Source organism: Xyrauchen texanus, chromosome 30 (genome assembly GCF_025860055.1).
Source record: "Xyrauchen texanus isolate HMW12.3.18 chromosome 30, RBS_HiC_50CHRs, whole genome shotgun sequence".
In the NCBI taxonomy this organism is placed as follows: domain Eukaryota; kingdom Metazoa; phylum Chordata; class Actinopteri; order Cypriniformes; family Catostomidae; genus Xyrauchen; species Xyrauchen texanus.
This window is the reverse complement of record NC_068305.1, coordinates 36,737,529-36,756,596: the sequence shown is the minus strand read 5'-3', so window position 1 is coordinate 36,756,596 and position 19,068 is coordinate 36,737,529. Positions and strand designations below refer to the sequence as shown.

At 35.9% G+C, this 19,068-nt stretch overlaps 1 protein-coding gene across 2 annotated transcripts in view; it reads left to right on the top strand.

Annotated features, from left to right (window-relative positions):
- Nucleotides 1–19,068, top strand: part of atad2b (ATPase family AAA domain containing 2B) — a 108,397-nt gene that overhangs the window by 26,742 nt on the left and 62,587 nt on the right. For both annotated transcript variants that reach the window (XM_052098964.1, XM_052098963.1), the window contains exons 20-22: nt 10,557–10,692; nt 17,290–17,483; nt 18,175–18,334. In XM_052098964.1, the coding sequence (XP_051954924.1) occupies nt 10,557–10,692; nt 17,290–17,483; nt 18,175–18,334 (490 nt within the window). The remainder of the gene's footprint in view (nt 1–10,556; nt 10,693–17,289; nt 17,484–18,174; nt 18,335–19,068) is intronic.

Below are 19,068 nucleotides of genomic sequence, written 5' to 3'. Positions count from 1 at the left end.
AAAAACATTTTCAACCACTCCACAGATTTCATATTAACAAACTAGTTTTGGCAAGTCATGACACAAGTAATTTTTCCAACAATTGTTTACAGACAGATTGTTTCACTTTTAATAGACTATATCACAATTCCAGTGGGGTCAGAAGTTTACATAAGTTAACTGTGCCTTTAAGCAGCTTGGAAATTTCCAGGAAATTATGTCAAGCCTCTTGGAAATTTGGCTTCTGCTAGGAGTTGTACTGAATTAGAGGTGTATCGGTGGATGTATTTGAACGATTATGTGGATGTCATGCTTGACGTCATGGGAAAATTAAAAGAAATTGGCCAAGACATCAGAAAAAAAAATTGTGGACATCCACATGTCTGGTTCATCCTTGGGAGCAATTTCCAATTGCCTGAAGGTACCGCGTTCATTTGTACAAAAAATAGTACACAAGTATAAACACTGTGGTACCACACAGCCATCAGTTTTATAATGAAATAAATTAATATGGTGGCACAATAATATTTATGTCTACAAAACTTCATGAGAAACATATCAGTCAAATGACCCCAAACCTTTGAACGGCAGTGTATTTGGGTAAGGTGTATGTAAACTTTACTTCAGCTGTAGTTAAACATATTTATAGGATTTATTTAATGAATTCAAATAATTGTTATTATTTAATTAACCAGACAAAGCCTAATGTTGAAAATGTTTTATCATTATTATTTTCCTTTTTTCAAGGGATAGTTTGTATAATTAAAAAAATCTTTAATGGTTTATTTAAATTATTTATTTCAAATTATTAAATAAAATCTATTTGAATAATTAAACTCAAATTTATATTTTATTAATAATTACATTTACCAGACATGGCCTGATTTTGACAGTAAATTAATTTTTTATATGATTTATTTTTTTAATTATTTATAAATTATAATTATATATAAATTATTTTTATAATTATTTATTTTTATAATTATTATAATGACATTCTATTTATATATGTTTAATTAAATAAATACATTTATTTATAGATTAATTGATAGAAGACAGATGGTGGTGGAAGGGGTGGTATTGCGAAATAATGCGAGTCCTTGTTCAGCACCACAGTTCAATATTTTGGTGCACATGTGCTAACTGCTTGGCCACGGCTTTGTTTTACAGCGAAGGATATTATAAAGAGAGGTTTGAATCTAACCTCTGACGTTTCCTCGGTCACCAGCATGAGCGCCACAGCTCAATGTGTCTGGAGCACACACACTGTATCTACCACCATTCCACGGCTCTTGACACCAATTCGAACCTCCCCGTTTCCATCCCTCATTTCCTTTTCCACTTTTCCTTTGCCCCTCCTTTTTTCCTTTAAGGCCCAATCTGTACCCATCATTCCTTTTCTCTTACTTTAAGCACACCAGGGACTTTAAAAAGTAATTCTTAAAGAAATTTAAGGAAGAGCATGTGAGAGAAGTCTTTAAATTAAGAGAGAGCGAGAGAGAGATAGAGAGAGAAGTAATGCAGTCTGAAGACACAACACAAACAAGGTCTTCCTTAATTGCACTGAAGGGGAGTCGCTCTTGCAGGGATGCGGTTTCACCTCACAATCCAGCATCAAACGCTTCCAGCGGCTCACGCTGTGTGCCCCATGCTTCCCAGGGTACATTGCTGGGAGACTCGTGATTGGCCGGTGGCAAAGCCCTTGATCATAGCCTTGCTGAAGATTCTGATGCCCACCAGGATTTTAGAATGAAAGCATTAATGTTATTGACCCAAGCGTCTCTCACACTCTCTCCCTGCAAGGTGTGTTCATTAAAGCCCGGTTCGCTCCACCGAGGATACAGGCATGTTTAATTGATGGCAGAAGAGTATACGTTGGTTAATTCATGCTCTCCGTGGTACCAAATTCTATCACTCTTTATTTTGTTGACTCTTCTTTCGATGATGTATGGCCCTTTGAAGTCCCTGGTGTCTTGGTTTCGAAATTCAATTGTTTGGATTCTGAAACTTCAGTCAGCAGTTTTCTTTGACTAGATTCTCGGAGTTTCCTGACCTAATTTTTTATAGTCTCTTGAAATAGTCAGCATTAAACCAAAATTGATCCTTTTAGTTTCTTAAAGGTTAAGTGTAAAGATAAATAAATAAAGGGAACATTCACCCTCAAATTATTTACTCATCCTCATGTTGTTCCAAAACTGTTTTCCTTTTCTTTCTTCCATGGAACACAAAAGGAGATGTAAGCTAAGGATGTTAGTCTCAGTCACCATTCATTTTTATACATCCTTTTATTCATTCAATAAATGCAAATGTGACTGAGGCTTACATACTACTAAACATCTAATTTGTGTTACATGGAAAAAAGAAGGCCATATGGGTTTGGAACAACAAGGAGCCTCCACATCCTAGGCAGAATTCCTCCTTAAAAACGGGTGCCAGATAGAGCGTGATAACATTTTCCAATTTATGGCAATTAATATTCATCAATCCCAAGATCGATCTTTTACTTTAATCTTTACCTCAGTTTTGGTTGTGTTGATTAATATATCTGTTAAATAAATTGCAATAGAACTGCACAGTACTTTGAACACTTTAGAATGAATATTTTCACAATGTACCAAGTTAGACAGATCCCTGTATAATATGCAGCATTAGCTGAGAGAGAATTTATTTCATATGTAGGCAAAATGAACATTAAAACAATGAAACCCAAATGAATAAATCAATCAAATCGAATCACAGTCAAATGTACAGCTTGTGAATAGTAATCAAACTAAAAATATTTGGAAATCTTTATTGACTCCCAGCCTTAGTGCCAGCTGTGTTAGTAGGGGACTCGTCCTCCACAATCAACTGCGAATTTACATTTAGGTCTGAGTCTGACTCCATCTGTGTTTGGAACACAAACATTTGGTGATCCAATCAATTCCAGATGGAAGAAGTCAAGACCTTTTCTGCGTGTTTTGTCTTTATTCTGTTTCAGTCAGAAATCTTTTACATTACTGAAATAAAATGGGCAGTGAATGGTGTTTAATGTTGACTTAAACCACACTTTCACATACGATCTGAAGTGGCTTTGAATTATAAAGTGGGCAAATTCTGAGAATCGACTGTTGGAATCCACAAAGATCGTTCCCGCTTTGAAACGTCCCTCACAACCCTTTCAGTGAAATCGTACCATCCTCACTCTGAATCGTACCACACTTACCGTCTCTTCATCTGGGCAGGGGTCCTGTGCTAAAGCTGCGATCAATTCTGGAGCTTTACAATAACACCAAGAGCTCCTCCGGTCAGATTTTTATTTTGTTTGTAGAATAAACCATCCCGGCCTCTTCCATTTAAGAACACTTGAATCAAGGGTCTTTGAGATTTGGAGCTGGAAAGGTTTAGATGGAACAGAGGGGATGCTGAATTTAGCAGGAAAGCTGTGGAGCATCAGGAAGTTTTTGTACCCTTCACTAATATATGTCTGTCTTCAATAGTCCTAATGGATAGATCAAGTCCTGCCCTACATGTTTTTCTCATTGAGATATATGTCACATTATGGAAGCAAATTGGGCTGCATATGCAAATCACAATGAATTGAATGAGTTGTTCCGTGTTCAATGCAAGTTATGCTGAATTGAATTACCACAAGCAAATAATTAGTCTCATCCCTTGTTAATAAAAAAAGAAGCAAAAAATCAGCTACATTGAGGCACTTACATTGGAATGAAGGGTCCATGAACATTAATATACTCACTGTTTTAAAAGTATAGCCACAAAATGTAAACATTATACATGTTAACATTATTTTAGTGAGATTAAAATTGTTTACAAATGTTATTTATGCAGAGTTATATACAGTTTTACAACTTTGTTGTCATGATGACGCAACTCTGGTAAACCTTGTAATTTAGTAAAACACTAACGCAGTAAATCCCTGATTTTAACACACAATGTTTTACATCTTGTGGCTACTTTTTGAAACCGTATGTATTTTAATGTTTATGGACTGTCCCCTTTCACTTTAATTGTGACTTACTGTAATAACAATATTTGTTTTGTTTTTTAACTAAAGGAGGGACGAGTATGTTTAGCCTGTTGAATCCAGACAGTAAAGCACATTTTGTTAGAGATGCTTGTGTATATTTGTATTGATAAATTACTGCCGCTATGATCAATTTATGATCAAATGATGGAGAAGAGCGTTATAACCTGTCATACTTCCAGATGCATGGTGCAGTCAAGCACACTTTCAGCATATTCAAGAGATGATTCAGGTCTCTGGCTCAGTGTAGTTTAGTGATTCTCTACAGTCCTGGCAGAGTGTGTCAGAACACAGCGTTCTGCTGCATCTCCACTATATAGTGCTCAGAATCAACCTGCAAGATCAGAATTGTGTGTGCTAATTGAGTTCATCGCACATTTTGTAGGCGCGTTTGTGCTGTTAACTGATTGGCACAATTCCTTTTAGACTAAAGGAGACTTAAGACCTCAATATACTTATATATACCAAAGAAGTTGCTCTCCGTTCAGGGGTAAAAAGAAGTTCTAAACAGCCGAGCAGTGTATATGGTTTCCGAACATTCAGACACCGCCACACTGCTGTGGGCAGTGATTAAAAGTCAATTTAAATATGAGGACGCTACATGTAAAACCTTAAAAATATGTTATCTATTACTTTATGCCTTATTCGGAGTAGAATTCAAATGAGGTCAGTAAAAGAAGCTGTTTAACCACTCGATAAGGATTTAATGTAATATACACTACAAACTTTTGAAGCATATTTCTAATGATCTTAAAAATCTTTTGATCTGAAGGCGTATGCTTAAATGTTTGAAATTAGTTTTGTACTAAATGTGCCACCGTATGAATTTATTTCATTATAAAACTAAAATTAAAAAAAATATAATAATAATTTTGAAATTGATTACTTGGACCAAATAATAAAGAAAAGCAGCCATTAAGTGCCCAACATAGATGGGATCTCCTTCAATACTGTTTTAAAAGCATCCCAAGGTGATACCTCAAGACGTTGGTTGAGAAAATGTCAAGAGTACATGTCTGCAAATTCTAGGCAATGGGTGACTACTTTGAAAATGCTAAAATATAACACAGTTTTGATTCATTTGATGACTTTACTAAGTGTTTCATAACTTTTGACCGGTAGTGTATATGCAGTAGAAAATGATTAATTTGTCTTGTTTACATTATGAATTCATAACGCTAATGCACTAACATGCTACACGCGGTCATAATATGCGCTGGTTACACTCTGTTATGTAATTTATTATGACACTGATAACATTGCAAAGATGAGTGTATAAAGATAAAATGATGATAGAGGCATATCTTACTTTAGACAGATTTGTGAATGGCTTTTGCTGCAGATGGAACATGAGTGAATGGGCACTTGAGAGTATTTGAGAAGTATTTGATTCCATTAGTAGACAAAGAAAAAGAATAAAAAATCATATGACTTAATCTTGGAAAATGTCTCTTGAGCAAACGATCGTACATATTTGGACCATCTCGCTAATAACTCTGCACATCAATGTGCAGACTCACTGAACAACATAAACAAAATTAGCCATCGGCCTCAATGTAGGTGGAGCCCCAGGTCACACCTACTGATGACGTTGACCAATGGCAGTAAGGTGTTTAGCAGATGATAATAATTTGTCCTAAAATTCGCCCTACCGAAACGATGCAAAACCACCTTTTTGGCCAGATTTTGTTCTAAATGTCATTGTACCCATTCGTTTTTCAAATTCGTAGGAAGTATATCGAGGCCTTTAAATTTCTTGTCTGCTTATTTTTCCATTTAGAGTGAATTACTCCTCAATCGAAGAAAGACAAGTGAGATAAGAAATGTTTTTTTATTTATTTCCCCGTTTGGAGAACATGTCTGGTGAGTTGAAAGGCTTATTTAGTCTCTCTGCACTCTGTCTCAGAATCTGCATTTGTCCGTCTCCAAGGCTTCTATAAGGTCTCAGTGAGATGGTAAAATCCCCTGGCTTTGTTTTGAGGGTTATATATAATCCTTCGCTTCATCTTGCTTCAAGAGTTTGGACTGAAGAAGCCTGAAAACCACCTAGAAAGAAAATCCACCTAGAGGAGACACAAAGGAATAAAATATAGTGTTTTGATAAACAAAATGGGGATTGTTTAGATCTTCTAGTGTGTTCACTATTGAAAACTAAAGCTGTCAATCTATTAAAAGTTTGCATCTAATTACATAATATGCAGATTAATTAATCAAATTATTATGAATCATAAATATCAATATTTGCTAAAAAAAAAAACTCCACTTATTGTATATCTAATATTTAATAAATATAATGATTCAGAGAATTCAAAGACATTAGACAATACAAAAATCACTTGGGCTCAAATTGCTCTGTTTATAAGAGAATTCCTTATTACGGATTTTCCATACTGTTAGGGATAATAATTAATTGTATACACTTTTTAACAAATTTTCTTTTTTTTTTTTGGTATAATTAGGCAGTCATAAGCATGACATGCGACTTGCTATTGCTAGTCAGAATTTAGGTAGTGTTAGGGGGAGGGGCATTCTCCTTTTGGTCCGTTATTCTGTGGATGAGTTTAATCTCTCATTATGGAGAATTGCTCTACCAGAGCCTTATTGCAATTTTTGTTATAATAACTGGGGAGTATTTCCTCGAGTGTTTAGCCCAGGGGATTTTTTTTTTAAGATGATTCAGTTTCCTGCAGGATATGAGAACCTGCTGATATTTAAGAGTTATTATGCTTTACCTGAATTAATTTGGCCTGATTGCCGTGGCCTTTGGAGAAACTTTGTGAAGGTTTAACTGCTGATCGAGTACAAAGTCCCTTGGAGTCCCAGACTGCAGTAATTGGTCTGGCACAGCATACTTGACCATGCAAAATTATTAAAATGACACCTATGAGCATGCAAACCAGACACCGGTAATTATTTTTAGGTTTCTATATGCTGTCCTTGGCTGCCATAAACAATGCTTGGATCATCACATTTCCTCTTCATACTTTCAGATCTGTGAACAAATCACACTTCTGTCATTAAACCCTTTTGTTATACTAACCTTCAAATTGGCTCACAGTTTCTAATGGTGGTGTTCCTATTTCAACATCTCATCCCTAAATTTTACCCTAATCACTAACTACCCCTTAAATTAGAGGCAAATGATTGGCTTATAAAAGTGTAGTTCATGCTACAACCCCAGCCCTATGCATAATCCTAAATCTTAACTCTAAAAGCTGATTGGTTGTCATGAATGTTGTTGCATAACCATCAAGGATGTTCGAGGAGGATGTCCCTTTTTTGGACATCACATTAAGTGATTCGAACTTGGTGTTTCTCACATGCCTTTAACACTTGACAACGGTCGCCAGGGTATCAGCCCTCTCTTCACGGACATGTCTTCACATGTCACACACTTACAATGCCTTAAATTGTCTTCCTGCTTCAGATTTCACCCTGTAAATATTGTATACTTACACAAACAGACTTTGTTTTTGAAGTTCAAGCTGAGCAGAACAATGCTTCATGCCAGGAGAAATAGAGTTTCGAGAGTCTGGTCCTTTCATGCACTGTGCTTTTTGGGGAAAAAAAGAAAAAAAACAATACTTAAAGAAAAAGAATGCTGTGGGAAAACCAAACCAACAGGGCTCAACAGAAGTTTTAAATGAGTTTGTGTGTTGTTTGACTCACTTTTTGGGGAGCTTTGTGTTTAGTTTTTTTTTGTGGAGTCTCTGAGCTGTGATCCCTGCTATTAGGCTGCTTTTGAAGTGCAGTATGGGTGCAAAGTTTTTTGTGTGTGAACAGTCTCTGCAGATGCTTTCACAGTTTGTATATACAGTATGTTGAATTCATGAGCCAGTGGTTCGATGCTCAACTCAAATCAAGGCTTTGATGTGAAAGTGAATACCTTTTTATAATTTGTAATGTGTATGTGGAATATATAAGAGGTGTTGGGTAATTTGTGTTATGTAGTTTTATGCACTCTTATTACTCAGACTGCTTTAAAAGAATAGTTCATCCAAGAATGAATATTCTGCCATTATTTTCTCATCCTCATTTTGTTAAAAACCTTGCTGTTATTTTTTTCCCATTGAACAGAAAAGGAGACATTTGAGGATAGCTCTTCTATGCAAAGACAGATCATTGTGACCATGTCTCTGTACCAAAAAAAAAAAAGTTGTGCACTATATTCCAATTATTGTGGAGCTATACAATATTTTTGTGTGAGGACAGACTTAAATTGAAGTCATTATTTACTGATAATCTACTAGTGGTGCACCGATCAGGAAATTTGAGGCCTGTACCGATCTCCCCTTTGCCATACTTTTGCAAGTTATATTGTGCAGTTATATGTTTATTCCGCACACAGTTAAATTACGGTAACACTTTACACAAAGGTTCTATTTGTTAACATGATTTAACAACATTATTGTAGTTAACATGAACTAATGAACTTGATGCTGGTAACAACATATACTATTATGTTTTTGCATTATAATGCATTAACAAATGGAACCTTTTTATAAAGTTACCAAAGTTACTTAAAATTACTTAAAATGTATTATTTTGAAACCGTTATGAATAGTTCTGTTGTCAATATCAAAAGGTGACATACTGGTAAGCAGTAAAAACCATGAGACCATCATACGTCAGAGATGTGTTCAAAATAAGAAAAATATATGCATTACAAAAGTAATGGAAAGTCACGTCAAAATCATTGATGGCAAAAAGGGATTTGTTTTCTCTTGTGTAGAAACAGAGCGAGTTGTGCCATATTTCTTTTTTAAAATTGTGGATGTAAACTTGGGCAAGACTACGTTTTTCAATGAATAAAGACTTACATTTCTGGCATGTGTTTTATATGGCTTTGGAAGACTGGTAATAGAAAGCATGAATTGTATTAACTACTTTTGTGGTGCTTTTTAAATAGCTTTTGTCTTTTCAAGCTAAACCGATGTGGTCACTATGATGTATTGAAAAATGTTGCATAATGATTCTTTAAAATCATCATCTCTGTTTCACAGAAACAAATAAAAGCATACAAGTTGTAATGTCATGACAGTGAAAAATAATTTAGATTTTTGGTTAAACTATTCCCACTAAGTGACGTTGCTCAGTTTATTCACACATTTTTATTATATATATATATATATATCTGCATATATATATATATATATATATATATATATATATATATATATATATATATATATATATATAGTGCATCCGGAAAGTATTCACAGCACTTCACTTTTTCCACATTTTGTTATGTTCCAGCCTTATTCCAAAATTTTTTAAATTCATTATTTTATTCAAAATTCTACAAACAATACCCCATAATGACATAGTGAAAGTATTTTGTTTGAAATCTTTGAAAATGTATTAAAAACTAAAAACTAAAAGATCACATGTACATAAGTATTCACAGCCTTTGCCATGACACTCAAAATTGAGCTCAGGTGCTTCCTGTTTCCACTGATCATCCTTGAGATGTTTCTACAACTTGATTGGAGTCCACCTGTGGTAAATTCAGTTGATTTGGACATGATTTAGAAAGGCACACACCTGTCTATATAAGGTCCCACAGTTAACAGTGGATGTCAGAGCACAAACCAAGCCATGAAGTCCAAGGAATTGTCTGTAGACCTCTGAGACAGGATTGTGTCATAGATCTGGGGAAGGGTACAGAAAAATTTGTGCAGCATTGAATGTCCCAATGAGCACAGAAGCCTCCATCATCCGTAAATGGAAGTTTGGAACCACCAGGACTCTTCCTAGAGCTGGCCGCCCGGCCAAACTGAGTGATCGGGGGAGAAGGGCCTTAGTCAGGGAGGTGACCAAGAACCCGATGGTCACTCTGACAGAGCTCCAGCGTTTCTCTGTGGAGAGAGGAGAACCTTCCAGAAGAACAACCATCTCTGCAGCACTCCATCAATCAGGCCTGTATGGTAGAGTGGCCAGATGGAAGCAACTCCTCAGTAAAAGGCACATGACAGCCCACCTGGAGTTTGCCAAAAGGCACCTGAAGGACTCTCAGGCCATGAGAAACAAAATTCTCTGGTCTGAAGAAACAAAGATTGTTTGTCTTTGGCCTGAATGGCAAGTGTCATGTCTGGAGGAAACGAGGCACTACTCATCATCTGGCCAATACCATCCCTACAGTGAAGCATGCTGGTGGCAGCATCATTCTGTGAGGGATGTTTTTCAGTGGCAGGAACTGGGAGACCAGTCAAGATCGAGGAAAGATGAATGCAGCAATGTACAGAGACATCCTTGAAGAAAACCTGCTCCAGAGCACTCTGGACCTCAGACTGGGGCGAAGGTTCATCTTCCAACAGGACAACGACCCTAAGCACACAGCTAATATAACAAAGGAGTTGCTACGGGACAACTCTGTGAGTGGCCCAGCCAGAGCCCAGACTTGAACCCGATTAAACATCACCAATCCATTTTGGAATAAGGCTGTAACATAACAAAATGTAACAAAAGTGAAGCGATGTGAATACTTTCCGGATGCACTGTATATAATTTATTTTAAAAGCTCTTATTTAATTTTATCTTATTTTTACAGCTCAAGTGCATCTTCAGTCATTCATATGGGGAGGTGGTTTGTTTAACCACACCAGGGGAGGAAGCTCGCAGGAGATTCTTTTCTGACCTCATTCTGGTGCAGGCAGCAAAGGCGCCACCCCGCAGGAGAAAAACAGGTTAGTGTTTGCCACGCTTATGCACGTAGAAGTAGAGATTTTTCACGAGAGTTTGTAGAATATCTGTTTGTTTTTAAGTGTTAAGCACTTTTCATAGAAAGTCTTACAACTTTCCATATGGGTTTTTTTCTTCTGTGGAACACAAATCATACATTTTGTTTTTAAATGTTGAAAAGAATGTCTATTTGGCTTCAACAGGTTTGCCCTTAAATGACAGTCATTGTTATGCCATGACATTTGTAGTAAAATCATAGTAACGACAATATTAACATGGTTACTCTCATGGTTACAATATATAGTAAAATCATGGTTACTATATAGAAACAACCGTATTACTGTTATAAAACCATGGTTAATTGTATCAAAACCAAAAATATTCTGCTCAGAAAACCATGGTGACAGCAGTCATGGTTACTACAATATTACTATAGTAAAGCCATGGTTCATTTTTGTCAGGGTCCTTAACTAAAAAAAATTTATAAAAAAAAAGTCTTACTAAATCAACATTTTAACTTAATACCTGCATTAATACACTACATGCATCAACATAAATTGCACTTAAAACTCATCTCAACATATTCAATATTTGGAAGCTGTACATCACTATAAAAGGAATAACCTTGCTATTAGAATGCATATGAGAAGGGATGTTGCAATAATGCTGCTTGAGTATTTTAATCATACATGGAATCCCACATGAACACCCCAAGCGCTTGAGTTATTGTTTCATGTCTGTCCGAATTAGCACTGAGTGCCTGCTTAAAAATGGAAGGGATTGTATGCAGTTTTGGCTCACCTACGGCTCTTTCCCTGGGTGAAGTCTGCATAATTTATTAATCATGTATCAATGTATTAATATAATGGCATCTTAATGCCATTAATCAAAGCAAATTATTGGCGCTTTTGATAGATTACAGCCGCTCAAGGAAACGGGAAGAAATTGTGTGTGCATTTGCAATAAACCCTTGTGCATTATTGACATATATTACCAGTATACAGCACTCGTGTCGAGCGATGACGTCAAACAGTGCCTGTTTTGTAAATGTCTTTTGACCATCGCTGTTGTAATTGACTGCAAAAAGAATGTTCCCAGAAACACTGGGGGCTTCTCTATTGGCGTTTCGTTTGCTCCACTTGCCATTTTCAACTGCACACAACGCTTGCAGAACAGTAATGTCATCAAGTTGACCCACGTGAAACACAGGTGGAGCGTATCCAATTACAGTTCCATTCAGGTGCATTAGTGGAGGTTGAGTCTGTTTGACGCTTTGTTTTCTTGACCAAAACTTGAGCTCCAGATGCATCATTAACCATGGAAGGCTAACCGTTCCCCCCCCATATACAGAGAACCGTTATACCCCTATTAGACACACAGACATGCGCTTGAATAAACACACTTTTTTATATTTTTAAGAACAGATGACAGAAAAGCAGTCTATGCACACGTCTGATCTGCTGTTTGTTCAGAGGAATTCAGTCTCGTGGAGTATTGTCTATGATAATGCTGCATATGACCTCAGATCATCTAAGCTCAGGAGGTGCTTTGAGTTCATTTTGCTTTATTTCCTTAGAGCGCAACTCTGCAGGGTCACTTTATATATAGCCTATACATCTTTGAATAAATCATAAAATGCAAAAACATGTTCACCTCGAACCATGATTTATATTTCAATGATTATTATCATCATTATAATTATTATGTTTACATTTGTAATTGTTTGTAGATCTTATTTGTATTAGTAATTTTCCACCCGTAATTATAGATGGATATTTGCGTGACGGTAAATATAAGGTTGTTATATGATTATTATTTTTTTTTTAACCATGGATATTTTTATTGCTTTTTCATTTCAAATTGTCTTTTGGTTTAAGTGTTTCATTTTTTAAATAAATTAAATAGAATTTTCAATGCAAAATCACTTAAGCATGTATTTACCGATGTAACTGGATATTATGTGATTTTTTTTTTTTTTTTTTTTTTTTTTAGTAAACATTTCTTGCATATCGCCCAGCCCTAGGAGGGAAATTTTTTTTTATTCACACACATTCAAAGTAATTTCCCTTCTGAAGCAGCTAAACTGGGTCCTGGGATGAAAGGTAATAAAACACCAACTTTTAACCTGCAACAACCCACAATAAGTGATGTGTTTGTCTGGACAATGAAATACCCGACCGGTAGGCCATGATGGAGAAAATGCACGGATGATGTAGGTTCTTTGCTAAAGAGATGTTGCCCTTCACAGCTGTTGAAAAGTCATCTTAAAAGCAACTTTTAAGGAATGTTCTGGGTTCAATACAAGTTTGGTTCAATTTACAGCATTTTTGGGATAATGTTTATTTATCACAAAAAATTATTTAAATTCCCTGGTTGATTAAAAAACAAATAGCTGTCACAGTAAGGCACTTACAATGGATGTGAAAGGGGCTGAACCATAAACATTGAAAAACACATGTTTTAAAAATTAACAAACTTTAAATAGGTGTAAACATTATAAGTGTTAACATGATTTTAGTGTGAGGAAATCGCTTACTAACTATAGCTGCAACCTATAGCCACTGAGAGGCTAAGTAGTGGGAAAAAATAATCCTGTGACTCGTCCTGATGCGTTTATGATCCATGGTGATATATTAAGAGATGTTTAAAGTAATCCAAAACAGATGATGATGATAAATTCGATCATACAAACGACATAGAAACGGTCAACAAAAAGTGAGCATTCCCAGCTACTCATCCACTGTCCAACATGTTACAAACAGGAAATACAGCCAGATAAATACCCACCTATACCCATGTGACAAGCCAACTTCCAGGAAGTGAACAACCAAAGTACAAAATAAAAGAGAAATATTTCCTGCTCCTACACTAACCATACCTGTGTAAAGTTATATCCAATATTATATTTTATCAAGCTAAATTCATATTAACATTTATAAGGTTTACGTCTTGTGGCTGTACAATGTGTATTTTAACATTTATGGGCTGACCCTCTTCCATTTAAAGTAACTTACTGTCAATTCGATTTGTTTTATTTTATTTTTTTATTTATTTTTCTTTATATATGAGGGACGAATCACAATGATTTTCTATGGTAATAAACGTTATGCAACAAAAGCCGTCGATTGAGCTTATATTAATTTGCAATGAACCTGGAACATTACTTTAAGCAACTTAAAAAAATGTCTACTACAATAACTGCTACTGCTACTCTACTCGGAAGCAGAGTCTCCGTGGTGGGAATAACGAGCTCTATTAAAAGCTATAATTATGCGTACAGTTAGCATGACTGCTTGCTAGTTGCAGCCACAAAGCAAATTTCTGAGACCTGCGAGTGCCAGGCACTCTGCCATCTGCCAGACCTTTGGACTAACGCAAGGTGCTTGGCAGTTCTGTCAGCAGTATTTTCTTATGAGGCAATTGCACATTAGCACTCCTCTCTTGCCGTATTTATTCATTTCTGCCGGTCTGTTTTTTGGTTCATTGTATAGATGCAGCCTTGAATTACTCAGGTTGTTTGTTTGAGCTCTTCAAAAATCAATAATACACTTTACAGGCCACGCTGTGTTGGGAAGCGTTTCTCGACTCTAACTATATAATGTAGAGTGCTTGTAATTCCTCAAGCTGCTCTGGCACTGTTTCGGTATTATCTCACTCTGTGTTGTTTTAGACTTGCTTGCTGGCCGTTAAGGGTTGTAAATTCCATTTTAAACAAAATGTTGAAACCATGGAAGTGCTAATTTGGAATTTATTTTCGGATAGCATTAACCTATAATCACCAGCGTCTTGTGGCCAATACTGAAACAGATGATTGATAATAATACTTGTTAATAATACTATTGATAATAATACTCATTCAGCTCTTGCAGCTACCTAATTAGTTACAAAAGCTAATACTCCCTTAACAAAATAGGTGTAATCTAAAAGCCTCATTATGTACACATGGGGGAATTGACTATTGATAACATCCAACATTATTGGTTTCTCTGAAACATTATGATGTCCTGACACAAGAGCGTTTATACATTTTCTTCATTGCACAAAGTAATCGTACAGCTTCAAAAGTCTTGGAATAGTGCATGAGTTGTATCAATTGATCAAAAACTCACTAAAAACATAAACCAATAATAAAAATACAATAATAAAAATACAACAACATTTATGCCATTTAAAAACTTAGAAACTGGAGTTTACAATACATATAGGCCAGTGATTCCCAGAAGGTATGTAAGCAAGTTCCAGGGCTGTACTCGAAAAACAAAATCTGACCTACAGTGACTTAAATAAAACAATAGGGATTAGGGCTGGGTAAAAAGATATACATTATTTCCTGATAAATCACGATATTCATTTAAATGATCTCGTTATACAGTAACTATTCTTAAAATCCCAAGATGGATCTTTTAATATGTGAATTTCAGCACCAAGATCATTTCACTACATTTTGAGAGTGATAGTTTGATTTGACTCGTTCCGTCTAATGTGTTTAAAGATCATTGCAATCCATTTGTCATTTGATTATGTCGCTTTTAAAATCCTTCTGGTTCGTTAGTCAGTTGTTGATCAAAACAACAACAAAATAATTATTTAATTATATAAAAGAAGCCGTGCAACTTCACCTTCTTTAAAGTGCATGTGCTCTCAAAACGCTGAACAGCCTACAGTCTTTAAAGAGACTGTACAGTTTTAGAACTTATCAATGTAAATAGTTTTTAATTGTACTAATTATGCATGTAAACAATAAACGTGTTGCCAATGAAAAAATAAAAACAGTTTGTACCAATTTAAGAGGTTTGCTGTATAATTAACAGCATTAGTCTGTTCTAAGTGAGAGTTTCTCAGCTTATATTGCCTGGTTTTGTATTTGTTGTTGATTTATAAACATCATAACCCTCAAATAATATTTTTTTTTCTTCTCTATTTTGTACATTAGAGACAATATAATATTAATGAAAGCATTAAATGGTTTTTAGTCTTTAGGACACATCTTTTGTTTTGTGTCGATGAAGTGGAGCCTTATTAATGGTGCTGGGGGGGTACTTGTGGCAACAACAAAAAAATGCTAGGAAACACTAATATATACAATTTGATCAACTCCTAACTACTGCTTTTAATTGCTGACAAATCAGCCAACATGGATAGAACATCATACTAAAATGCAGTTTCCTGCACTTCTCTGCTGCTGGTTGCTTGTTCTTCTAATGAATTGTTCAACAGGAATCCTAATCAGTTTGAATCCTTTAAATGACTTCCTCATTGAATCGGTCAGAATCATTCTTGACTAACTTCCTTAAAAGTACCCAAAAAAGAAACATTTAAAAATCCTTTTGGCACTGGTGTCAAAAGGAATAGTTCAACCAAAAAAATGTATATTGTTATCATTTATCTTCATTTCATTCCAAACCCATATGGCGTTCTTTGCTTCATTGAACACGAAACCTTTGATCAGTTATTGTGCTTAACAGCCCTGGTCACTATATGCTTTCATAGTATGGATAAGAGCAACATGAACATTCTACTGATTTTCATTGTTTGTGTTCCATTGACCAAAGTAATTCAAACCAGGTTCGAAATTACATAGGGGTAAGTAAATTATTGCAATTTTGAAAAAATTTTGTTTTTGGGATGAACTGTTCCTTAAGTGTAATTAAAAACAAGAATTGTTAAATTCCTTATGATTGCCACCCCTAGTTAAAGGAATAGTTCACACAAAAATTAAGTCTCTGTCATGATTTACTCTAACCCTCATGTTCCAAACCTGAATTTTTGTATTTTTTTTTATAAAGACACAAAAAAGCAGGGTGCCTGGGTAGCTCAGAAAGTAAAGACACTGACTGCCACACCAGCAGTCACAAGTTCGAATCCAGGGCATGCTGAGTGACTCCAGCCTAAGCAAACAAATTGGCTCCAGAGGGTAGAGTCACATGGGGTAACCTCCTCGTGGTCGCTATAATGTGGCTCTCGTTCTCAGTGGGGCACGTGGCGAGTTGTGCATGGATGCTGTGGAGAATAACGTGAAGCCTCCACACACACCATGTCTCTGCGGTAACGTGCTCAACAAGCCACATGTTAATATGCACGGATTGACGGTCTCAGATGCGGAGGCAACTGAGATACGAACTCCGCCACCCGGATTGAGGTCGCTACGACACCAAGATGACTTAAGAGCGCACTGGGAATAGGGCATTCCAAATTGAGGAGAAAAACAAAGAAAATAAAGACGTTTACAAAACCGGCACTTTTTGCAGACATCGCTCGACACGAGTGCTGTATACTGGTAATTTTTGTCAATAATGCACGTGAGGGTTTATTTAAAACGTGCACGGAGAGGTTTTAATGAGTATCAAGGGCCATCTTTGCAATTCAAAGGCAGTGGATAGTGCCTCACATAAAAACTTAAAAAGGACCCAAAAGTATCATTAAAGTTAAAAGTAGTCCATGCTCGTGTGTTATAATCAAAGGCTTTTGAAGAAATACCATTTTAGTGATTTTATTTTTCAATGAAAATCTCACTCTGTACAAACTTTTCTCATGCTCATGAATGCTCCACGGACCTCAAGATTCTCATTACATTATATTAATCGCTGTATTTGTGTTTTCAGTGTGCAATCTGGAGGTGCTGCCCCTCGCTGAGGACCCCGGCCCTCGACAGCTCTCTCCAGAGGAGCAGAGGCGACTGGTTGAGCAGGAGGACAACACCTTGCGTGAGCTCCGCCTCTTTCTCAGGGACGTCACAAAGCGGCTTGCCACTGACAAGCGCTTCCTCATCTTCAGCAAGCCCGTAGATATTGAAGAGGTACTGTTAATGTGTTATTCTGTACACTAGTTCTTCAATATTTGGATCTAATTAGGAGCACTTATGGTTTATTTGCAACCCTCAGACCAAACTATTCTAATAATTGTCTTTATACGACAGCTTGTGGGCAGGATCGTTACCTGCATCAGTAAATTTGAGAAGGCAATTAAAAAAAATCATCAATCAAATAGGCAAACAAGCAGGAAAATTTTTCCTGCACTCAGCATTTTGAGTCTATTATAGGGTGAAGCTCTTCAAGCCTGTAATTTTGAAAAATAGCAGTCTGCTTTTAATAAATAATGTTTTGCAGAAAATTGTCATAAAATAATGTCTTAACTTCATTAAGCAGATTTCCCACAAATTCTCATTCCTGTAAGGAAAAAAAGATATTTACATTTTAAAGATTGTATACATCTTCGTAGTCCTGCCTTAAATTTGTTGATTTTATTAACCATTTATATTACAATAATGAGAATTAAAAAAAAAGCATGTTGTTAAGTTTTTATACATTTTGGTAGTTCTTTGAGTTTACGCAGATTTTAATGAAAATGTTTAAGTAATCAGAATCTAATGAGAATAAAACCTTTTTTTTTTTTTTTTTTTTTTTTTTAGAAAATATGCTTGATTGTAAAAATAATGTTTAATAATTTTCCTGAGAGTCACCATGCTATTTATTATGCGTGTGTTTTAGGTGTCGGACTACCTTGAGGTTATCAAGCAACCTATGGATCTGTCCACCATCATGATGAAGATCGACACTCACAAGTACATAGTGGCCAAGGATTTTCTAGCGGACATTGACCTCATATGCAACAACGCGTTAGAATACAATCCAGACAAGGACCCGGGAGGTAAATAAAGCAGTAAGCCATTAACTCTTTCCCCGCCAAACACGGAATTTTCCGTGTTTTATGAAAAAACGCTTCCCTGCCAAACACGGAATTTTCCGGGTTTCTGTGTTTTAGGTGTTATACGGTAAGGAAGACCCCTGCGCATGTTTTGAAAGAGTACGCAACTCTTTGATCAAAGAAACAGACTGCGATCGTCTCAAACATGAAGAAGTGGAGTATTGAGAAGCTCAAAATATCAGACATAAACATGCCTTTTTATCAGCTTTTTGTCTGAAATGTTGTTTTTGACAAAACCGACCTCTGTTCAAGTCGCAATAAAAAAAGAACAAATGAAGATAAAATAAAATGCGTTTTTTTGCCTAAAAGCAGAGGCTCAGATCTTTATTGTGATATATAGCATCTTCATATATTCATGGAAGAAAATATTCTGCGGGCCATTAAAATTTAGCGAAAATCCTCAAAAACCCTGGCGGTGGCTGGCAACTTTTTTTTAAAAACGCTGGCGGGGAAAGAGTTAAAGGCTGTGTGTTACAGTGATTTTGCCATGAGATGGGGTGTTCTTAGTCATGGTGCAAAACATTGCTTAAAACCCCCTTTTATAAAACATTGACAGCAGTATAATACGACAGTGTTCAGTAAATAATTACATTTGCTAATGATACATTTGGAATGAACTACTTTTTGTTTTAAATTACACAAAAAATGCTACCAGCCAAAAAAATAAAAGAACCAAT